The 24487-nt window shown below is 37.2% G+C and overlaps 1 protein-coding gene across 3 annotated transcripts in view; it reads left to right on the forward strand.

Annotated features, from left to right (window-relative positions):
• The window catches only part of ESF1 (ESF1 nucleolar pre-rRNA processing protein), a 32822-nt gene that overhangs the window by 3684 nt on the left and 4651 nt on the right, over positions 1–24487 (forward strand). For 2 of the 3 annotated variants that reach the window (XM_086631104.1, XM_086631103.1), the window contains exons 5-11: positions 282–382; positions 1914–2066; positions 3505–3619; positions 4579–4717; positions 11460–11621; positions 19793–19914; positions 21288–21378. In XM_086631104.1, coding sequence (XP_086487230.1) covers positions 282–382; positions 1914–2066; positions 3505–3619; positions 4579–4717; positions 11460–11621; positions 19793–19914; positions 21288–21378 — 883 coding nt within the window. The remainder of the gene's footprint in view (positions 1–281; positions 383–1913; positions 2067–3504; positions 3620–4578; positions 4718–11459; positions 11622–19792; positions 19915–21287; positions 21379–24487) is intronic. The other variant, XM_086631105.1, reaches the window with a different exon arrangement.

Below are 24487 nucleotides of genomic sequence, written 5' to 3' on the forward strand. Positions count from 1 at the left end.
GCCTCTAGCTTTGTGAGAAATGTTGGTCTAATACCCCTTTCTGAAAAGGGCCACAGTGAAATGAACAAAGTCAGGATTCCTGTTGTTCTTCATCTGTCTCAAAATATTCCAATTCCAAACAGGTGGTTTCTTTATTCTACTCTCTTTTCTGTAAATTAAGATGAAGAGAGTATTAGATAATCCCTTTACTGGTTTTAGAGAAAAAAGATAAAGTTTAAAGTGAGATATTTTTTCTTAGTTGGTGCAGTTAAAAATTTACTTCTGTGGTGTTGTATTTGTAGATTTATCCTTCAGAGTTTGGAAAAGAGAGATTGAAAGAGGAAGAACAAAAAGGACCTGTGGAACTATTCGATCTTCCAGAGAATACCACGGAGAATGACGGGTATTAACTTTACCTTCAAATGAGAGATTAAATATGTCTAATTCTCCATGAAAATCCTGATCAATTCTGATTTCCAGAAGTTTGTATGATGAAGTCTCTTGTGGATGCCTTGATTCTATAGCTCTTTTTAAGCGACACTTTACAGCCGACCCTCATTCATTGGCAGTGCATAGAGTAAATGCGTTATGCTGGAACTTGAGAAGGTTTTCTTGCTGATAAGCCAGTTCAAAATTTTTCTTATGTAGCTCATTGGAATAATAAATGGAACAAATGTGTGGAAGGCTGAACATACAAATTGTTTCTCCTCTACAAATTGCTATTCATGCAGCAAACTCCCTTTGTTGCTTACTGTCAAAATTTTTATCTGCACAATCAACAGAGATCTTAACTTAGGCCAAGAATTCCCAGACTGAGATTTCTTGAATGCCACCAGCAGCAGCCCTGGCTTGCTGAGCCGAACTCATCAGGCCTGCAATTGTCCAGGCTTCTTCAGGCACGTCTTTATTTTTTTTTTTTATTTCTTCCTCTTTGGTTCCACTTGAAAGTCTGTCTGTATGGAACTCGAGAGGTTTTGCTTTTATATTTTTCCAGAATTTCCAGATGTTTGGCAGCCTGACTGGGGCCACTTTTTTATCGTATGTCCCGCTGGACTGCCTTATATTTGGAAAAACTGAATGCTTCTAAAATCAGTGCAGATCCCTTTGAAGAGAGTCTCTAGTGCATCAGAGAAGTGTATGGTTAGCTTACATTGCATTCTGAAGTCAGCTTCACTGTGTGCATCAAGGTGCATCCTGAAGCATTAGATTTACTGCTCAGTGGGCTCTAGAGCATCTGGAATACAACAAACAAATCCAGATGTCCCAGAGATACCTCAGTGGTACCTGTGTATGTACCCTTTACAGGACAGGACCTCAGCCCTACGACCTCTGCTTTATCCATCCACCAATTTAGCTGCTTCTCAACCTCTTTTCTGCTTTTCTTTTTCTCTTGCTGTCATCTTCTATGCCACCACCACCACCTGGGCTACCCAAGTTAGTATCCTGATTCCTTTCCTCATCCGTACCACTCATCACTCTTATGCTGCCTCTTTCTAGTGTAAGCATCTGCAGCCCTGTCCTTACAGTTCCCTGATTTCTCTTAACACATACTCTTTGTTCTGTATGAACATCCTTTTCATCAGCCTTGTGAGGAGCTGGGATAATTGCAGACAACTTGATACTGCTTTCCGTGGTCTGCACAGAGGGATACAAATATGCCATTCTATGCCCTGCTCTAACTTTACAATGCCCGTGGGAAGCAGAGTCAGGTATAGAATGTGAACACTTAATAAAACTGTGTGAGTTAGTCTTTTTGCTTGAGTAAAACTGAATAGATACTGGTGGAACTTCATGCTGTTCAATAACTAATCTTATTATAAGATTAGGAGAGTGTTTGAATGGTGTGTATTTTTAATCAGTTGAATTAAAATATTTTTCAAATGACAAGTTGTTAAAGCCAGCTCACTTGATTGTGGTATTTTCTACTTTTGCAGGCTTTATAGGGAAAAACTGAGGGAGTATCAGTTTAAGCGACTGAAATACTTCTATGCAGTTGTAGAATGTGATTCACCTGAAACGGCCAATAAAATTTATGAGGAATGCGACGGATTGGAATTTGAAAGTAGCTGTTCTATTATAGACCTGAGGTAACTCCCATGGTGACTTTATTGCATGTTGGGCCAGGGAGGGAGAATTAAGGCCAGTTTAAAATAATTTGGAGTAAACTATTTTGTCTTTATTCTGTAACCAAAATGAGGTATGTAAATAGATTGGGTGACCAGTGACTTGTTAGGTTTCCCTTTGATTCTTCTTCTTTTTGAGCGTTTTTACTGAACTATGACAAGTTCAAGAACATCTCTACATAGAGAGATTATTCTCAGAGAAGTCAGGTAAAATGTTCTGGCTGCATCTTCAGCCTTTTGGTACAATTTAAGTAAATGGGTAGGATTTAGAAAACAAAACAACGTAGTGCTGCTCTTCCCATCTTCCCCTAGGAGTCCAGAAGTGGCTCTTTTTCAGGATTGATTACTACAGGGCAGGAATATTGCTGTTGTCCTGAAGCTGCAATAGATTACTGTGCCAGCCCCTATGAATGAGCTGGAAGCTCTAATATTTCAAAAGTCGTGTTTGGGAAAGAAAGAATTTTAAATTGTAGTTGTGCCTTATAGTTAATATCTTCTAGTTAATATCTTCTAGTCTGAGCAGAAGCGAAGTTACTAAATCGTAGCAAGTTTTGACAGGAGCTGTGTGGGGCCTGTGTTGGAAATCAGTGAAAGATTAGTTTTTTGCTTTAAATCAATTTCTAGAGGAGCTTAATTCATTTGCTTTGAACCATGTTGGAGAAGATGATTTCTGCCAAATGAACATGTAACTTTTCAGGCTTTTAAACATAGACGGATAGTGTTTTGCAACAGACACAGCTGTTTAAAATTCTTCAGTGCTTTTCCTAATCTATTTTGTTATATTTTAATGTTGAATAGTATTAATCATATTACATTTGCAATGATTTAAAATGAAAAAAAAAAAAGCCCAAGTTCTTTCTCATGTAGTGCACAAAGGATGTTTTTTTATGTCTTATTCCATTGTTACACATGACTTCGGTCTTTTAAACTTTTTTTGCCTTACTAATTGCAATGTTAAAGATGTACCAGGCATTCCTGAAATGTTTTGATTTTTTTTTTAATTTATCTGTTTTCAGGTTCTATTTTATTCACTCTTTCTTATGAATTTTTGATATTAAGCTTTCTGAAAAGATGATTCTTACACGAAACGCACACAACACCCAAAAAACCACCCCTGACCCTGCCAATACCAGACTGAAATTTGTGTAGTTTACTTCCCCAACATGGTGGTGTTACACATAGAAAATCTGTGGAATAGCTGTGCAGAAGACAGACAGTTAATCTTACACGTGTGGAGGACTCATCCATTTCTTTTGTTTCCTTTTCAGGCTTACCAGCTTTTTCTTTTAGCAAATTCTTTTGTGCTAATGTACCATACTGTCACGGTCATGTAAAGCCTGGAGTATTTATACTGTGATTTCCCAGTGTGTTTGAATAATAACATGTTTTATTTGCCTTTAAGATTTATTCCAGATAACGTTACATTTGATGATAAGCCAAAAGATGTAGCCTCAGAAGTGAACGTAGCTGTATATAAGCCAAAGTACTTCACATCTGCTGCTATGGGAACATCAAAGGTATCTTTACAATGTTTTTGTAATATTTTTCGAATTTGTTTAGTTTTATTGTCAGCTTATGAGTTATGTAACTAGTGGGGAAAAGATTCTTGATTATCTTCACCATTTCAAAATAAAGACATGGAACGTATTAAAAGATGTGAGCATGTTACGGAACCACCAGCTGCAACCTCATAAGTAAGCTCGAGTTTTGGATTTTAAAAGAGATTTTGGCTTCTTTCTTACAAATTAAATACTACGTTTTGACCTTATTATACCTCTATTACAAGTTGCACATGGAATTACTTTATTATTCACAGCTAAATCTTCTAATTTGCCTGAAGTGAGTATTTGTGTGCAGCTCAACAAGAGCCTTTTTGGTGGTTGGGCTGGGCTTAAGCAGTTGTTTCCCGTCTTTGTAGCTGTTCAGTCTTATTCTGTTTTATGTGACAGCCGAAACTTTCATCTGGCTATGAAGTGAACTGGACTGGAGAGGTGATTAGTTGAGAAGTAATTTCTGCTGAACCATTTTTCAGTCAGATCCATTTCATCTTCTGGTTGTGGGTGCAGTTGTGCAAACACTTTAATTGTCCGCATGGCAATCCACGCGTGATTCCAGGAATGAGATGCTGCTGGAAGGGGAAAGGAGAGGAGTTGGTGGCTGCTTCAACGCCAGTATGTGCTGCCGCAAAGGAAATTTGTGACCAGCTGTTGCAGAACCCTTCAGTGCACGAGGAGACTTCTTCATTCTTTCATGTAGATAAAACTCCTTGAAACTAACTGTAGAACAAATTGAAAAAAGTTGTAATTAAGTTTATTTTAGTTAATAGTTATTATAGCTAATTGTTGTAGAGAATATTAATAATGGGTTTATGTTGCTTCTTAAATGGAAGGTATTAAATAATTTTCCCTAAAAAGGCAGAGTTACAACGTTTAATTTTAGTGTTTCAGCTTCTACAAGTGGCATTCTTATTTTTAAGGTAGATATCACATGGGATGAGACAGATCATGAACGAGTAACGTCACTCAGCAGGACTTTTAAAAAAGAAGAACTTCTTGACATGGATTTTCAAGCTTATTTGGCTTCCTCTAGTGAAGAAGAGGAAGAACAGCAGCAAGGTACTTACCTTAATAAATGCCATCCACAAAGTCATTAGCTGCGTTGTTTTGAACACAAGCTCTTTAAATATGTGCGTTCCATATCTTTAAAAAATGCTTTGAATGTTGTCTTTTACAGAGACAACATTATGCTTGTTGTATAAAAGCTGTGGACAGGTTCTACTGTGAAAATAACCTATCTTTCCTCCAGAGCTAAACTTCCAGAAGTGGCATATACTTAATTTGTGTGTGTGTGACCTGAGGGTGGAGGGAAATTGGTGGTGTGCGCATTGTTAGTTTTTGTTCGTTCTTTTCAGTTAGGAGATAAATGGATTGATGACAGAACATTGACAGGTGCTAAAATTGTTTTGAAAAGATTCTGAGTTAGGCATGTTAATATGGAATCTTTAGAATTCTTTGAATTTACTAGAATTTGACATTCCTTTTTTCTTTATTTCTTTTTTTGTTTGAGTTAAATACACTTTTCCAGTGTTCTTCATATAAGATCTAAATCATGACATATTTTCTTTATTGCTGATATGACAAATCTGCTAAAGAAGAGTTGCTTTTCATTGTACGTTTGGTGATTTATGTAGACAATGTGGTAGCCATTCTGTCCATTCAGTGCTGAATGAAGATCTGCCTTTCTGAGAAGTCTGAGTAACGCTCAAAAATTACCAAATGGTAGGTGATTAGGAGTTACACTAATGATGGAGCCCCTGAATAGCTGCTTTCTGAAGAAAAGCTTGCACCTCTGTGTTTAAAATAATTTTCTTCCTTTTTTTTTTTTTCCTCCTACTCCTTTCTCTTTTTTTTCAGGGTACTTTAAGATTTCTTTGTCAAGTTTGGCAATACTTAACTTTAATCTCTTCATTTCTGAGGTAAAATTATTTTCAATAGAACTGGAGGTGCTTCCAGTTCAGAGGAAAAGTCCTAGTTTGAAATGTAAAGTGGTTGATGACTAAATGAATTAGGTACAATGCTCACTCCAGAAATCTATTTATAAGTTAATAAAGTGTTTTGTTCTCTTCATGGCCCTCTATACACATACTGAAGTATCTGCAGGGCAGAGAGATGCTGAAGAAGCTGCCCTAAGACTATGCTTGTTGGAATGGCCTAGACAGGGTGTTGAATGCAACCCAGACCTTAGAAGGTCCTGAGGGAGGTGTAAATTGCACAGAGCTGCTTCACTGCAGCAGTAGCTCTTCTTGGGTGACCAGGGGAATGTGAATGGCAGGGGAGAAAAGCTGTGCTATGGGCCTTCTGGTACTCCTAAGCTATAGGTCTTACATAGTGAGAGGAAAGGTGAGCATCAGAACATATCTAAGGGAGCTTTAGAGGGCAGTAGTAACATCTTTCAAATGCTTTTTGATTCACGTAACTTCTTAAGAATATAGAGAGAATGTCACATTTGTAACGTACGTAAATCTTCTGCAAACGATGGACCAACGTGTAAGTTCCTGAATTACCTTGCTTCGCTCTGAAATTCAGTCTGCTCTTAATTAATAATATATATATAGCCTAAATTACAAGGCAAGGAAAATGTCATTAAGCCTTAGTCAGGTCTTTCAAGCAGCTGTTAAAATTGATTTGTACTGCATTAAAGCAGGTTGTTGCAATCAGAGATGACTTTGGAGCGTGCAAAAGAACATTACAGATTTTTCTGGTTATAGAGTTGGGAAATCTTCTGGCAGCAAACTCAGCTTGGCAATATCTTGGCAGGGTTAATGTCTGTTTGTTTCTCATCGTAACGTAAAAACGCACTTAGAAACCGCACCTCTGTGAGCTTTATGTTCTCTAGTAGTGCTTAGCAAAGTATATAAATGGGAGCAGTAGACGAGGGGAAAGCATTTCCATCTTTTTAGGTACAAGACTACCTCTGTGTTAAAGAATAGCATCTAACAGGGTGGCAATGAAAGCCAACATCTGTAAGCGAGCAACATTTCAGAAATTTTAACGAGTAAACTTCCCTTGCTGGAAAGGCAGAGGAATCAACCTGAAGTAATCGTGTCACACTAATACGTTTTAAACCTGGACATGTCCAGATTCTAATGAAGTTTGGAAAAGTAAGTTACTAATGCCATGTCTTCAACGTGTTCCTGACTGTGGGTTCAGTTATGTGATACAAAATGGGATTCCGTCTGACAGGATTCCGTCCAGCAGAATGAGGCGGAATGGGACACATCGGAAATGCACAAATGGGAGAAATCAATGTCAGCTGTTTGAATGGAAATGTAGGAGTGTGATAAGAAGGAAAAAATGTTCTGGACTTTTATTAATATTTTTTTAACTTACTAAAATGTTTTATTTATAAACAGTTTTTTGTTGGCCTGACCTAATCTGTTTTTTTACGGAATTTTTCAAGTTAAGATGTGCGTGTCACGAATACCCTTATGCAACAGTTTCGTAATGTCAAGTACTTCAGTGACCTGGTATGTTGTGGTTCATAGCACAACGTATCTCCTTTACATTGCTTCTGAATTTTCTGTTAATTGGATGTCTCTGTTCCAGGAAGGAAGCATTTGTGTTAGGCATCAAATCCGGCCCAAAATCGCTATTTTTACCATGAGCACCGATGACTTAGTGTATGGCATTTTACATGATGCTTCAAATTAAGCATTATGGGTTTTATGCCAAAGCTTTTGTTTTATTTTTTTTTATCTTTACAAGAACAACATCTTTTCTGCTGTTTTGCTTTGCACAGCCACACAGAATACCTGAATAGACTATATGACAAAATACTTTTATCAGTGTATTTTTAATTAGCTGTTCCTGATAGTATAATCATGGAATCATAGAACATCCTGAGTTGGAAGGGATCTGCAAGGATCATCGAGTCCAGGTCCTGACTCCACACAGAGCAACCTAAAAGTTAAACGATACATCTAAGAGTCGTCCAAACCCTTCTTGAGCACTGACAGGCTTGTAGGGAACTCCTTGTAGAGCCCTGCTCTCCTCAGCAGGAGTCTCAGCCGGCAGCACAGTCTCCAGTGGTATTTGGCTTCCAATCCAAGACTCTACAAAGACAGTAGATCATTTGTTTTGTGTGGCTGCACCAATGCCGGAGGTGCGCAAGTGCAGAGAAAGGAGATGTTGTTGGGAAGGAGGAGTTGCTGGGGGGAGTTTCACTTGTTTTAATAATGCTCCTAATCTTATTTTTAGTGATTATTGTTAAATAAAATCAGACTCATTATTAAATTTTCTTATAATTTTGAAATCTGTTTGGTGTAGGCTTCATATATAAATTGACATATATAAATTTAAATGCATTTTAACGTTTTATCACATGACAATACAGTCCTCCTTGCTGTCTTAGAAATGAACAGTATTCATATACATTTATATTTGCTAGAACTATTACGGAAGGCTAAGAAGTGGAAGGTGACAGAAGTAGAATATGTAATTATTTAATATTGTCCCTGAATGCAATGGGTGTTTAGAAAATGTGTTGAATAGGATATTATTTGAGCTTCTGTCCCTTATTCCTGTATAGCTGCTTTGGACACCGTCAGGCATTACTGCTGCTTTGAAAGCAACAAGGATCTGATTTTTTAGAATATTTCTGTTGCATTAGTTTTGGGATATCACTAAAATATTTCCTAAGGAGACACACTAGCAAGAGGAATTAAGAGTTTATGATTTAGCCAAGCCTGGGTGGAATTTCATGGGACGGAACAGAAATACCACAACCTGGTTATTTTCTTTCTGTGAAGCATCAGAAGCTTGATATAACTGATGCAGGTGTTGGAAACTTTTCCAAAGCATGTTTGCAGGAGCTTTTGTTTGTTTTTTAATTAAAAAAAAAAAGATGCTTGGAAGGCCAGGAACAAGGGTCATCTCAGCTTTACTCCTAAGAAAGTTCATACAAGCTGTTGAAGGTGTCTGATAACTTAGAATTGAAGTACTTATCAGCGTGTCCCTACTCAGAAATGAGTAGACGTTAATCGAGGCTTACAGCAGGCTGTCTCAGAGCTTCTAGGAATGCCCAGCTGCCCCTCATGCACAGCCAGCTGCTTAAAGGCTGCAACAGCTACAGGCCCCTGGTTTGCAAAGTGAGTTTTAAAAACAGCATCCTGTGCACACCGCTCAAGTGGTTAGACTACCCTGACCTCAGAAAAAATGCAAAAACCTAAAAAAGTCAGAATGTAATGCTTACCATTCATTTACTGTTACCTGTTTGCATTCTCTTTGTTGTGGGTTAGGCTGAACCCCCACACACAGCCGGTCACTCACCCTCCCCCACCCCCAGGAATGAGAGAGAGAATGAAAGGATAAACGGGAAACCCCTTCCAGATCTGTCTTCTCCCTGAAAAATCTCTTACAAAGTGACGATGTCTACTGTGATAGGCTTTGAATAAGCTTGTTTTGATTACCTTGAATTTTAATTTTTTTCCTTTTTTGTTATTATTTGGATGAATTAATGGGATTTCCACCACTTCTTGTTCAGAGTGCTGATAACGTGGGAAACGGGTTAAAACTCAAAGTTTTCCTTTGTTCATCGCAATTTTCTGGCCCAAGATTGAGGTCAATGCATTTAATTTTTCATATCATGCTGTAGTACAGGGAAATAACCTCTGTCTCAGACTTGCTTCTTGAATGCTGGAGTGTAGAGCTTGTTATTTTTCATTCTACACGTGTATGTGCATTGTAGGGTTTTTTTTGTGTGTGTGTATCTGAATTTAAGTAACTACCCTGGATAGAATTGAGACATTTAGTGTATTTTTATGGTATGGCCATCAGCGTCCAGGTCAGTAGCTGAATTTTCTGGTATGCCATTACATAATGAGGGAGGATTTTATCTTTCCATCTTTAAAAAAAACTCAGCATTGCAGCAGCTCTCTTCTCCAATGTCGTTTCTGCTATCATTTTTCTACTCTCTTCTGTTTGTACATCTGAGTTAAAAAAAAAAACCCAACAAACAAACCCAACAACAACAAAAAAAACCCAAACCAAAACAAAACCAAACAAAGGAATTGTCTACTCAGCTATTGCAAGATAATCTTCCTAAACTACAAATACTCTGTCTTCAAAGTACTGTGATTACAAGAATGTGATCTCAGCTAACACAGCTGCCAATCAGCAATTTAATATATTGAGCCTCTGCATTTGTTTATATTTTTGATTAATTGCAGCATTTGAAAACAAACAATCCCTACAAACTATTGTATTGGAATGTTTCTTACCTGCCTTGGGACTTTAACTTTTTTCTTGTTAGTTCTTTTAGCACTTCTGTTACTACTCTCCATTAAAAATAAATGAAGAATATACTGATATTTTATACTCTAAATCTCATGTACTTTTGCATTTTCTTTCTTCACAGGTTAAGCTTTTTCTCTTAATTGTATTTATCTTGCAGTGCAGCTGTTAACACATCAGAACTTCTTGTTTTGTTTGTGTTTTGTTCAAAAAGTCTTTGAACAAGCTACTGGCTGAAAGCATTACTGCCTTAATATCCATCAAAAAGTGATTCCTCATGCTGTGCAATAGTGTGACACTTGAAAGCTAGTGAAAAGGTTATTTGAACTCTGAAAAAACTTTGAGAACATACTCAGCTCATTTTCCTTTCTTGCAGCTGTTGTCAAGAGTTCTTTATTTGTGTGCAGAATGAGAAGGCGACATTGAACATTTGACAAAAGAAATGCATGTGTTATCTAAATGAGAAACTATGACAATATGCATTGCTACTTAAATTTCTCCCAGCAAAATTAGCAAAAAACAGTCATAAATACAAATCAGTTTCAAGGGAACCTTTTTTTAGCCTAAGGATTTCTTCAGTTCCCATCCATTATAGCTTTACTTCTCGTTTCACATAATACCAGGCAGAAGAAAGAACAAAATGTCTTACTTTGCTTCTCAGTCTTCAAAGCTGAATGCCTTTTGCTTGCTGTGTGAGCAGATGCTTTCCTCTTAGGAGATCCCTGTTACCGATGAGGAAAGTGGAAAAGCAGCTGCAGGTAACTGGATAGTAAGGATTTCTGCTCCCAGCCAACAACCAGCTTCTTGCAGTGATGTGATGTGGAAGAGAGCAACAGTGTCACACCTAAGTTTTCGCTGAAGACAAGAGGTCACTCTGTGTTAACTTGCAACTGTGATCTGTCTTTCTAGAGGCCAGTTATGCTGCCCGTGCAACTTGGTGCTGTAGGGAGCACAGCTTTACTGCTAAACTAGAGAAAAAGAAAAAAGGAGCCTGCCCCAAAGCTAGTTTTTTACAGTTCAAAGAACTGCAGCATCTTTAGCCTGTTCTCTCTGAAACATTTGTTTAAAAGCTTATTGCAAGTCATATTGTAATTGGGTTTTTTTAAAAAAAGGAAGATAAATCCCCTCTTCATTTGTTAATTCAGCAAGTCACTGAAAATTAAGGCATTGAATAATTATCTCTGTTAGAGAATCTTGCAAGGTTTATTTTTTAAAATGTAGCACTCTATTTTCAAAATGCTTTATACATCTCTTTTTTGAGATTTAGGTACTACTCTGCTGTAAGCGACTCTGAAACTAATAATTTTAAAATGCCGTAAAGGATGCTGTGTCTGATGAGTGATTTCCTTTGCCGGACAAATTTTCTTTTGTCTTTTCAGATATTATTTTATTTCATCTAAGTAGGGGAATTCTAAAACTTGTTACTCTTTGGGAGAATAATAAATGAAAATATTTTAGATTCATTTTTTAGAAACAAGGTATGTGCCTTAGGTGTATTTCCTAAGCATTAACTTCAATTGATCACTTTCTTGAGGCTGTCTGTCATAGCTTTACTTTCTCTTTCTAGGTGGTGATGTAGCTCATGAATTGGAAGATGACAAACCCCGGAAAAGCCAAAAAGATGATGAAGAACAAATTGCCAAGTACAGAGAGCTTCTGCAAAGTATCCAAGAAAAAGAGAAAAAACAGGAAGAAAAGGATATAGGAATGGAGATTAAATGGGTTCCAGGTAAGATATTTTTTTTTTTTTTCTTTTACTGACTTGGAGGATATGCAGTATTGGCCTTCTAATAGGGATATATAGTGTAAGGTATCGGATTTATAGGAGTAGAAACTGACCTTTTTTTTGTTTTCCCCATAAATTGAAATCCTGATGGATTACAGTGAGGAAAATGGAAGAAATGGTATGACTGAACTCGGGTCCTCAGCTGTAAGCTTCTCTTTATAGCTTATTGTTTTGCCAGCGTTTTTTTGTGCTTGCTTTTTCATTCATCGCTTTATAGATTTTTTCTTGAATAGAATTAACGTTTGCTATAGAGTGATAAAACATACCTACACTTTTAAAAAGGAAAACCAGTACCATTTGGAAACATAGCATAAAATTAAAGGAGAATGGTTTGAAAATCTTCCTTGCACAATACTGAAGATTTGGGGAATAGAAAAAGGAGAAGTCTGACCTTCCAGTGAGACTGCTCTGTGGGAAAGCAAGCTACCAGGAAGAAAAGTTGGGGGATATTTGGTTGTATTTAGTGACACCCAGATTTTCATCTGGAAATTAAAAAAATAAAACTTCAACCATATAGCATCCCAACAGACCTCATCCTGAGATCTGAAACCAAGTGTCTAAGGGTTTTTTCCTGCTGTGATGAAAAGACACTCAGACTGATTTTTGTGTTTTGTTTATGTGTGTGTGCTTTCCCTGAGATGCAATAATGACCCAGTTTAACAACTCCCTACTCTAAAAAAAGAAGGGTTCTCACTGTGGTCTGTCCTCCTTGATCCTGGCCCCATAGCTCGTTCTGACTGCCTGTACCAGCTCTGGCACTTTTTAGTTCTCTTTGCAATTTTTAATTTTGTTTGCTAAAATGATAGGACTACTCTGGAAAAGAAGAAAAAATCTGGATCTTTTCCACTGAGTTAGTGAGTCAGGTAGGCAAATGGAAGCGTTTGGTGAATGCTCAGAAGGTTGAATTATGCAGTCCAGAGACTAGGGAAGTGTGACATTCCTTTTTCAGGGGCAGGAGGGTGAGGAGGGTGCTGTATTGGCTCCATACATGTAGGACTGCAGGCAATGTAAGGACACAGCCTGATCTGTTATTCCACATACTGAGACCAGGGACATCCTAGAATACAGCCTCTTCACCACTGATGTGTTAATTCCAGCTAGGAACGCATATCTAATTACCCAATTTACACTAATATTATTCTGAATTCACTCAAGAAACTTCTGTTGAATGTAAGTGTTTACTTTTTAAATCTTATTCTTGTCTGTACTGAGTCAGTGAAATTGATTGAACTGAATGGAATAGTTTTATTCCTAGCTTTTAATAAGATCTGTATTCAAAAGTATACACTGGCATTAAAATAGTTGTATGTTTTCAGTTGTGCTTATATAATTCCAATCGTTTCTGGCATGAATTCTTCTAAAACTTTAGATAAAAGCGTGTATCGTGGGACAGGACAAGTGCTTGCTGACATAGCTGTATTGTCATGTTGTACTTCATCTGTCCACAGCGTGTCAGTATTGGAATTCTTGATGTTTCTTGCTTAGTAGCTTTAATTCATTGTGTCACTGAGCGTTCAAGGCAGATGAGTTTTCATACATAGGTAGCTATTACAAGATTTTTACAAAAATTTGTTGTTGCCATCTTTCAGACTGAAGGTAGAAACCTCAGTCGAACCAACTGTTGCCAGGAATGTGTTCTGTATTTCTACAGGCGAAGCGTTGTTTAAGGAGTTAGAAAAGCTGCAGTTTTTTGTGTTGGTTTGGAAAGCATGTTTGGGGCTTTTTTGTTTGTTATACAGTCTGTCTTCAGAAGAATCTTGTAAATTGTTTGAATGAAGTTCTGTAAGTTAAAAAAGTCTAAGCAACGTAACGTGGTGACATAGGAATCTAGAGCAAACCATTCGTTGGAGGAGTTGGAAAATTGTTTTAAGAGAGACTAAAGGAAACTCTTTAGTCTCTTTTGCACAGGGAGAGCAAGACATTTTCTGACAGGCTCTACCTCTTAAAACTGTGCCTTGCATGTTACAAGTAAATTGTAATAACATTTAAGAACTGTACTAGAAATGGAATCCAGCTTCCTAATACATGGTCTCCCTGTTTTTTTGCAGCTGGACTTGACTTTAGAAAATTGTATTTGTTCTGTATTACATCTAGCCCAACCTCTTCCTTACTGCACCTTCTTGCAGGGCTCCTAGGACTTTAGCTACATCCTCATCTATTTTGAGGGAGGGATGGAAAAAAATCCCAACCAAACAAAACCATCTAGCCTGATAAATATGACTGGCTTTGTCTAGAGTCAGTTGGATGTCTGTGCACTGGGCCAGATCGGTTCATATAATGGTGGGTTGAACGTGCATGTGTGCACAATGACGTTCACATTGGGTAGTTTGTAGTCTTTGATGTAGATTTAGCAACTCTGATTTTGCAGTATATGTTAGTGCTTCCTCATTTCTTACCCTGCAAAAGTTAGAGGAATATCAAAGAGCAGAGATTCTGGAAATGGGAAGTTTTCACTTGCCTTTGCTAGTTAGACTAGTCACATCCATGAGGTCAGTCAATATCACTAGTAGGTATGAGCCCCTGGAATATAGTTTTGTCTAAAACAAAAGCCATTACTGGTTTCAGGCAGCATTTGGAGAGGAAGTCCTTCACACCCAAAAGGGTTTTTTTTTGTGTGGTTTTTTTTTTTACAGTGGCTCATAGTCAGCACCTGCTGAACAGCAGTTTATAGCTCTGACGATATATACGTAGTTGAGGCTGTGCTTTCTTACGGGAGAGACGCACATTAGTTATTATGTTATTTTTTTCTTGAACAAATGTGCTTCTTTAAATTCCAGAACAATTTAATTATGTTCAGTTGAAGCATTCTGGGAATTCAAAATTAGTTTTTGTTATAATCTCTTAAGACTGCTTAATTTTTTCAGAACCAGTTTATGTCTGTTGAAATATTTTTATTATCAATCTCTATCTTAATCTGCTTGACTTTTGCAAAACTTTTTCCTGCCCAAATGTTTAGTATACAGAGAGTTACAACAGTTAAATCTAGGAAGCTTTTCAATTGAAAGGCAGATATTTGAATTAATTTAAAAATTTGAGTTTTGGCACAAACATTTACACATGGTTATAGAAAGCATACTTTGTGAATGATTCAGTTATTCTTGAATCATAATAGTTTTAAATAAACCACAGTGCCAGCAAAAACAAATTAGATGTAGTTCCAACTCTCTTTGGTCTATTTCTTTTAGGCACAAAATCAGTGTTATATTTAAGCATCCATCTGTTTTCTTAATCATATCTGATTTGAGCAACAATTACTATGCATCCTTATCCAGCTCCCAAAGCTCCCTTTAGAAGGTGAAGAGGGAGAAGACCACAACTGCATTTCTTGATGATATTCAGCTAGTTTTTCATACAGATTTTTTTTTTTTTAATTGGACTTGAAAATTCTTCCTTTGGGACGAATGAGATGTAAATATTTAGCTAGACTTAAAGGAAACTTTAAAATTTGTTTTCATCAGAAGGAGAATAGCAGGCAGTCATGTCTCTGTATAATGAACACCAACTGTATGTTGTCACAGAAAATGCTCATATGGAATATATATCTCAATCTGTATCATTGCTTAGCGTGTCCCCTGGCTGAAGCAGTCTTACCTCTTGCAGCACGAAGCAATGTGTGCTCAGCTGCGTGTGGGCTCAGCACTGGTAGTTCTTCACACCTGACATTTTGAGTGCTAAGGGTGGTGCATCTTTTTTTTTGTGCTGTTATGCTATGTTAGGAAAACTGTCTTAAGATGTCTTATCTTCAGGGGAGACAAATTCTAATGTTACCAGAATATTTCTATCTGCCATTTCTTTTAGCTACCTGCAACGAGGTGCTTCTCTTTTTCTGGTAAGGCATTACATGCTCGTTTAGATTTCTTGATAATACAGAAGTATCTTCTTAGCTTCTAATGATTGTGACAGTTCTATGCTGTTAAACTTCCAAAAGTTTTCAAAATGAAGTATTCAGAGAAGTAAAAGTTGTGGCCTGCCCACCCTCCCTCACCGTCCCACCAGTGTGAGAAGCAATCTATCTACTTAGGTTTGTTAGAGTATTTATCACACTTTTAATCCTTGAGCTCAGGTATGGCTTGGTTGTGTGCTAATATGGATTACCTTTTCCCCTCTTTTCCTGGTCCTTTTGGGAAGATTAAATCAGACTAGTGTGATTCATCTACCTAAAGAAAAATGATACAGATAAGGGTATAAATTATCCTTTTCTATGGCCAGTTAATAATTCTACCTAAAGCAGACAATTCCTTTCCCCTTCTGCAATCAAAAGGCTTTTGACCACTTAGATACACTCTTATTCTTGGGAAGTGGTCTGGACAGTAGTTTCTAAGCCATTCTAATCTGTGGAGAAACTCTAATGCCTTTCATGAGATTGCCAAATACCACAAGAAAGGGCTGTATTTTCCTCCAAGTCCTTCTCTGCCAGATGGATCAAATGATTGAATTTTCCAGGCAAATAAATCAGAAATCTCGTAACCTCCTTTGAGATTCTAGGTCTCTCTTTTTTTCTGGAGATGTGACATAAATTTTTTTTAATCCAGTATTTACTGTCTTCAAAGACAATTTGCAAGGTTGCTACCTGACAAGTAATTTTTTCCATGAAAGTGCAGCAAAATAATATCCAAAGTAATAGTAGTTCAATTTCTGGGAAGCTGATGACTCTCTTTCATTGACTTTGGAGATGAAGAAGTTTACACTTGGAAATAACATAAGTATTTGTTCTTGTTGTATGAGAGGGTTTCTTAGTGGCACGTTTTTAGTGAACCTATACGATATTCTTCCTTTATCATAGCTTTGCATTTGCTTGCTGGTTTAGTACCAAATTTTAGTTGCTGTAACAGTTTGCCACTTACTGTTAATTCTGGCTTCTTTCCAGGGTAATAGAAGGACGTTTTATTTTATTTTTTTTTTTTTTTCTCCACTCTTTTCTTCCTATAAGGCATGGTTTAATATGATTTTAGATCTTGTCCACACTTCGTTTTTCAGACATGTTGTAACCAGCTCTCCAACCTTTGAATTATTTTTGGAGAGTTGACAAGCGCAAGAACAGGAATTGGTGTTTGCAGTTTTTCAGAAAAATGTTCTGCCTGCTTTTCTGAGGACAGGTAGAAATGTCCATGAAGGATGCCCGTTTTTTCCATTATGAACTCTGTTTTCAGTTCCTCTTTATTGAGGGGAGCTGGGAGGAATGATGAGGAGTGGGAAGTGGCCAAATGAGAAACCTGGGAGTTGGGAGAAAGAATGGGATCTAGTCTGAGATATTTGGAGAGGTCTGAGTATGATTTCTGAGCAATAAAACTGGTATGAGGGACGGGAGAGTAGGATTTGGTTAGATGAGGGCTGGACAGGGATGGTAAGAAGGGGATGCTGAAGAGAGAGAATTAGAACAAGTAGAATTGGGGAAGAGATGGCAAATATCAGACTTGGGGAAGCAGAAACGCGATTTCTACATGTTCCCAAGATCTATCACTCATGTCATAAAAGAGGATGTTAACTATAGGATACCTGACTCATTTGCTACAGAAGTTTAAAAAAAGAAAAAGAGTGTGGAATGAATGAAGCAAGGAATTGCAGGTAGGAGAAAAAATACTTTATTGCTTAGGCTGTTACCACCTGCCAGGGAAGTGGATTCTGTCTTTCTGCCACTGAATTCTGCTCCAGTGTGTTGCAAGGCAAGTCAGTTAATCTCTTTACTTCATAAAGTTTTGTTCTTGCAAGTGCCCCTCTTGTGAAGAAGGGGCTGAAAGTAGATAAGCTGCATCTGAAAGCAGTCTTTGTCCTCGTAATGTGAGAGTACTCTGTGATGTAAAGACTTTTTGGAAAAGTGTTCCTGAAGTGTGTGGAATTTTGCACAAAAAAATGAGAATTACTTTTAAATAAAGTACTGATTCTGGATTTCAGTGTTCTAGATGTCAAATGGGGATGCTGCAGTTATTTAATGGTTTGGTTTTTAAGGTGATGTTGCACCATTGCATACTGTAATGATATGTATTTTGCTGTATTTGCTGTACATTATGATGTTCATTAACTTAGCTATACATTGAACAATAACACAAAATATTGAGTAGTTACACGTTCCTGATCTGTAGATCAAATGTTTAAGATCCTCTGGAAAAGGTAAAATGTGATCATGTGATGAGAAACTATCAGAATGCATATTTGCAAAAAGGCTAAATTGGAGGTTAGGACATAACTGCGAGTGCTAGGCATTGAAACAGTGGCAGTCTGTGCTGAATAACGGGATTTAACGTAAACCTAATTAACACATCCAGACTTAACTGTCTGATCCTGTCCTGCGAGAATTATTTCGGGTCAGATATGTTGCACTTCTATGGGGTTTGCTTTTCTGGGACCCTCAGAAAACTGTCATGCTCTGAAAATAGAGGAAACTTCCTTCAGCAGAGTATTTAGCCACCTTTCCCAACTGTTGACAGGTCAGGAAATGCAAACTTGAAGGCTTCTCTTACACAGTACCTGTAACAAAAGGAGATGGAAGACGTGCAGATCTGAGTTAATGGTCTGGTAGTTAGAGTTCCTCATGGAATCAAGTGAGACAATGCTACTCTTTGCCTTTGATCTCTCAGGTCACGTAGATCTAAATATGAAAATTACTTTTGGGAACTTGGTGTGGCTAACCAACTAAGAGAGTGCTTTAATTCTCTTGCTACTTCTTTCGTTTTGATCTTGAGTTATTACAATTTGAACTGGTAATTGGTGACAACAGAAAACATTCTTTCAAATATTTTTTTTTTGTTTCTTTGAGAAGCTGATATGTTTGAAGCAGTCTATGCCCTTAATCTCTGCTTCTTGTTAACAAATATTTTTTTTAAAAAAAAAACTCGGCTATTCACCTTAAGCATTGAATCTGAATCAAGGTTTACTCTCATACCAGGTGTGGACTGTTATTTAATTTTAGATAGTTTTCTGTTGTTAAAGCAGACTGGTACTAAGTATCACAGAATCACAGAATGTTAGGGATTGGAAGGGACCTCAAAGGATCATTTAGTCCAATCCCCCTGCCGGAGCAGGACCACCTAGATTAGATCACACAAGAACGCGCTCAGGCGGGTTTGGAACATCTCCAGAGAAGGAGACTCCGCAACCTCTCTGGGCAGCCTGTTCCAGTGTTCTGTTACCCTTACTGGGAAGTTCTTCCTCATGTTTAAGCGGAACCTCCTATGTTCCAGCTTATATCCATTTCCCCTTGTCCTATCATTGGATGCCAGTGAGAAGAGCCTGGTAGCTTAAAAAAGCTGGAAGACTTGAAAATAACTTGTCTAGTTTAACTTTACGCATGTCATGTTGTGACATTAGTATATAATGACAGAAATTCTTTAGGTTTTTTATTTACCTTTTTCTGTGCTTTCTAGCTGCAGATTTATTCTTACTTTCAATTTATCCAAATAATAGCCTGTTGTTCTCTTTTACAACGATGGACAAAAAAATACACTGGTCATCAGAGATACTGCAGCATTGGCGGAGTGTGATCACCGAGGCAAAGTGTCAGCAATGCAGATGCTGAATACAGCAACTTGGTTGTGTGAGTGAGGCATACAGATAGAGCAACAACCAGACAATTCAAGCCAGCTGTGAGATGACCCTATATTCTGATAGTGATTTCATGTTTCAGAATCGTTGTCGAGTCGCTTCGTCTTTTGTACTTTGTTTTGCCACGCACAAAAAAGAGGAATGACGGGACTGTACTAAAAGTGTTTTTATGAATCTTAACTAATTATGGTAAGGAACATTAAATCTAAGAGCTCTGGTGTTATTTTTATTGTGTTACTGTCATCCTTTAAAATGGCATCTGTAGACTGCACAGTCTGATGTCTGGAGAGGAAACCTTTCTGAGGAATAATAGCAAGAGCTTTGGGAATCAGATATCACATAAGCAAGCTCTTCTTCTGACTCTTGTACAATTTGTTACTGAAGTAATGTTTAATTGGGAAAAACATCCTGTAAACTGATCTTATTTATAAAGAGGTTGTTTTAAGCAATATTTATGTTGTTTTCACAGACTTGTTAAAAAAAACCCTAGATGATTCTTTTACAAAGGAGAAAACAGTTGATTTAAAAAAAAAAAAAAAAATCATTTTTTTAACTTACCGTGTTTTTTATTCTAGGCCTCAAGGAAACTGCTGAAGAAATGGTCAAAAATAGGTTGGAAGGAAAGGATAACCTAACGCCATGGCAAAAATATCTAGAGAAGAAGAAAGAAAAAAGAATTCTTAAAAAAAAGAGAAAGGTAATGTTTGCATTGGACACTTTGTGGGGAGTTGTTGGTTGGTTGTTTTCTTAAATTGCTGTTATTGTTTACTTTGGATAAATGAAATAAAAAATTGTATAGGTTCCATTTAGGGTTCAAATGTGCAGTAGTCACTCATTTGGAAAGACCGAGAGTGCCTCATCAAACTTGCAGAGCTAAAGGATGTTGGGAGTACTACTGATCATACCTAATATCCTTACACAAAATTTTGTTTATCTGCTTATGTTGCTTTAAAGATAAATGACTCATAATAACAGTTAGTTTTTACTTTATATTTTTGCATGCATTAGGAAGAGTCTTTTTGCTACAGTATGCATATCAGTTCAAAGCTGTTTCGATAATAATAACTGGAGTTTTGAAAGGTTTTGGCCTAAAATAATACAGACTTGTTTCCCAAAGCTGTAACGGCAAAGAATTAGTAGCCATGAAGAACTATTCCAATTTCAAATTGCAAGAGTAAATTTGATAAATTGGTCCTGTAGTAATGTGAAAACTGCTGTTGCTCCATCTTTCCACGTGCAGAAAGTAATTGTGCAGTAACTGCCCCCTGTGGCAGTAATGTGCAGAAATACGCAGGTAAATGAAACGTTTGTGCATGTGCTAGGAAAAAAAGCATATGACATACAGAATCTAGCTTCCCTAAATTCTTTAATTACTCAGGATATAATTCATGGTGCACAATAATGTTTTTAAGATTAATCTCTACAACTTGCATTAGGCTGTGCATTCCAGTTAGTTTTGACTGGCATTTGATGAGTAACTTCTTAAACCTTACAGAAAACAAGTGCTCTAAGTAGAGTAAGCAGCATTTGCTAGCATAATGTTCTTGTTCATTCTGGTAAATGAAGTCAAAGGGCAAGGTGTATGACACACTTCCAGTAATAAAATTTGTCCTTTTAAATCCAAACTCAATCTTTTTGAATTTCAGAGCACAAAACGAAGCTCATTGCTCAATTTTTTCCCCAAGTAAAGTTTTTGTGGAACATAAAGTAAGGACATAACGATGCTGTGGCTTATACCTAGCTCAAATTTGGGAAGATTTTCACAGCAACTGTGATCCTGTAATTTGTTGGTATGGTTAGCTAATGCAGCACAGTTTGTGGCTACATGTAATAAAGATCCTTGGAATACATAACTAGCCCTTCTTCAGGTACACAAAAAGCTTTCAATCTGTGAAACAGATTTTAAGTTATTGATTTATCTTCACTAGCAATTTTTAGTGTATTCTAGTTTTATGAATACAGTATTTCAGTTTCATCTTGAGAGTTACTAATAGAAGGAACATCTAATTCCAGTGAAACTTAAGCAGTGGTTTATATGTTGCTTGAAATAATGTTTGTGCTTTGTTACAGGCTACTGCTGAGAGAGACCAGAGTGAAGATGAACTTCCATCAGATGTTGATCTCAACGACCCATATTTTGCCGAAGAACTTGAGAAAACAGGTAGGTCAAGACAGTTGACTTCTGGAATAAATCTGCCCTTTCTTTAAATAACGAGCTTTAGAAACAAAGTTGGGCTAAGGTAAATGCAGAGATAGCATGTTCGGAATGAAATAAAGTAGGTGTCGTTTGCCTAAAATTGCAGTTGCTGTTCTTGTAACATGACGCATATTGTGATATGCGGAATGGTAGGGAACCTTGTTCTTTTAGCTTTCATCAGAGACCACTATTTAGCCAATTTCGGTGAGAAACAAGCTGACAATCTGCTCCCCTAAATATTACAGAGCAAATAACTTAATTGCTTTTAAAACCTGTTTCCTTTTATATAGGAGGAGCCAGGTACGTACGGGTCTCTTCAAAGTTTGGGTCAATTGCCTAAACATCCAATGTTTTTGCATCATAAAAAAAGTTTTCTTTCAGAAGAAATCAATTTTCTTTTTTCTTAGTCTGATACACTGTTTCACTAGTGTACTCGGACTCTCTAGAAACCCAAATAGTGAAATGTAATATTATAAGAAAAAAACTTGTCCAGTTCAGTTTTTTGGGATACCTTGTTTACAGGTTTTTTTAGTCTGATGTTTAAGTTGGCTTTTGCTGCAATAACACCAAATTTATTTTGAGAATGATTTTGCTGGTTAAAATTTTAAGGTAGGGACAATCAGTAAATGTGAGTTCCTGCCTTTCCATGCTTTTGGGAGCCAAAACTGAAGGGTGGCTCATTCTATTGTATATTAAAAGACAAAAAAAAAAAGTGGTAAGAAAACAAACAAACAAAAAGAAGATAACAACAGATCTACAAATATCACCAGTCTGTTGTTTTGTTTTTTTGTTTTTTTTTTTTTTTGAGTATAGCAGTGCAGATCCAAGTTCCATTTAAAAAGAATAAATTACTTTTATTTTGATACCAGCCAGCATTGGCTTCTGTCCTGAATGTTTGAAGTTTATATTACGAGAAAGTAAATAATTAAAAACTAAAACCTGGACTTCTTTGTGTCATAATGTGCTTATGTATATGCCTTAATAGTCTGAAGTACAGAACAGTAGGGTGAGTCCTATCTGTGTTTTATAGAAAACACCACAATTTAAGGTGTCATGCAATGCATAGGTTCTTTTAGGACTCATTGCTAAGATACCATTCCTTCCACTCCTCTTTTTTTTCTTTTTTTTTTCTTTTTTTTTCAACAATGGGGAGGATTATGTAGGTACTCTCATACTAATGTTTGATGTTTCAGCGTTCTATGTGAAATCTCTGAAAGAATTATTTCTCCTGCGTTACACAAGAAATTCTTTGTGTCATGGAAGGGCTCAGCAGAGAATGATCATATCTGCGTATTCTTAAACCTTGTCCATAATATAGAGGACAGGCTTTTAGTGTGCATGGAGTCTTTGCGAGTAGTAAAACAGACATAAAGGTCAAGAAAGTGAAGCTATTGTCTGCAAAATTATTAATAAGCTACTAAGACAGAGGAGGAAAACAGAATGTGGCTAGCCCTGGAGAAGTTTTAAAGGGAGAGTACAGTGGTTGGCTGAAGGCCGGTTGACACATTAACGATGATTACACGGCACAACTTTGTCTGGCTTTCACCGAGTTTACCCAGAACAGCCTCTGTCTGATAGCTGTGGTTGCTTTTAAGCACAGCTAGCTTACCCATTTGGGGAAAATGGGTTAAAATCTTCTTTGAACCAGGCTGTAGCTCTGCCAACTTTGTATTTAGGGTACAGGCAGCAATAACTTGAATGATCGTCATTTTTCATAAACCTTCCACAGTTCCCTGGAAAGATTGAAATTTCTCCCTTAAACTGACTGTTAGATGATCCTAGCTTATGCTGAAAAATGCAGCATGTGACAGGATATGTTTGCAGACTCGGGTGGACCAGTGCAGAAACTGTAAGGATGCAGTTGTGCTGTTAGGGTTTTGCAGTGGTGTATTTGTTCCCATGCTGGATTCACTTGTTGACTGTAAAATGGGTCTTGTATAAATCAGTTTTTGACAAGCTGAGGCAATTGAAGGGAAGCAAGAGTTTAAGGAGCTGTTAGACAAAGGGCCTAACAAATTCAAGTGCTGTGAAAGGAAAACTGGAAATTATGGGAAGTCTGCTTGAACGTATATTCATCAGGTTTGTCTTTGTTCCTGAAAACCGTTTGTAGAGCAGGCAGTGATTGTTACACTGGGGATGCTTCGTCTTGGGAGAGGCAAAGGTAGAGCAAATTCCTTGTGCCTGCTGTGTCCAAAGAGTGTCTGTGCAGGGTTCAGGTGAGTGCAAACGACCACTCCTGAAATTCATGGCAGTGCTTGCTTTGCACAACGTTTTTATACGCACATAATCCCTGTGAGGCTTTTCAGTAGTACCGTGGGCTAAAATGTAAAATGCTGCACATATATGAGCCGTGATGTTGCATTTCAGAAGCTTGATTCTAGTTTGATTTTTGTCAAGAAAAAAAAATCATTTGTCAGTTTTATTTTACATGGATGCACGTATTGTTTCGAAAAGCATTGTAAAACTAATTTGGCTTGGCCAGTTTCAGTCATACTGCATCTGCTTCTGTGGAGTCTGAGAAACGGTTCACATAAGACAGAATGACTTTTGTAGCTTAAACTGTTGGAAGATTAATAGCTGAATAGTGTAATTGCTTATTAACATGAGAGCAATGTCCTGCTTTTGGAGATCACTGAGTAGTTTCAGAACACTTTAGACTATTAAACAGTTTCTATTGATCCTTCCTTGAGGAAGAGGACTACACCTCTTGGCACATTATTATAATTCCTATAGGTTCCAAACTATTTGGTGCCTTCTTATGATCTAATTTATGATATATGTAGGAATTGATGGCTTTTTAATGCTGGAAGGTAGCAGTATGACTGCAGGGACATGAGAGGTTAACAGCAAAATCTGAGTATGGTTGTAGAACCTGTACTTGGAAGACAAAGGTCTTGGCTGTATTACTGATTCACTTACTAGGTGTCTTTGCAAGGATTTGGAGACTGACTTTCCAAGCTTTTGAGTGAAACAGATGAGAGGTCTTGTGAGGGGAGTTTTTGGTCTGAGGTCAGTCTTGTATTTGAAGTCTCAAAATTATTATTAGCTTTTACTGTTAGCTCTGGAAAGTTGT

Source organism: Tauraco erythrolophus, chromosome 2 (assembly GCF_009769465.1).
Source record: "Tauraco erythrolophus isolate bTauEry1 chromosome 2, bTauEry1.pri, whole genome shotgun sequence".
Lineage (NCBI taxonomy): Eukaryota > Metazoa > Chordata > Aves > Musophagiformes > Musophagidae > Tauraco > Tauraco erythrolophus.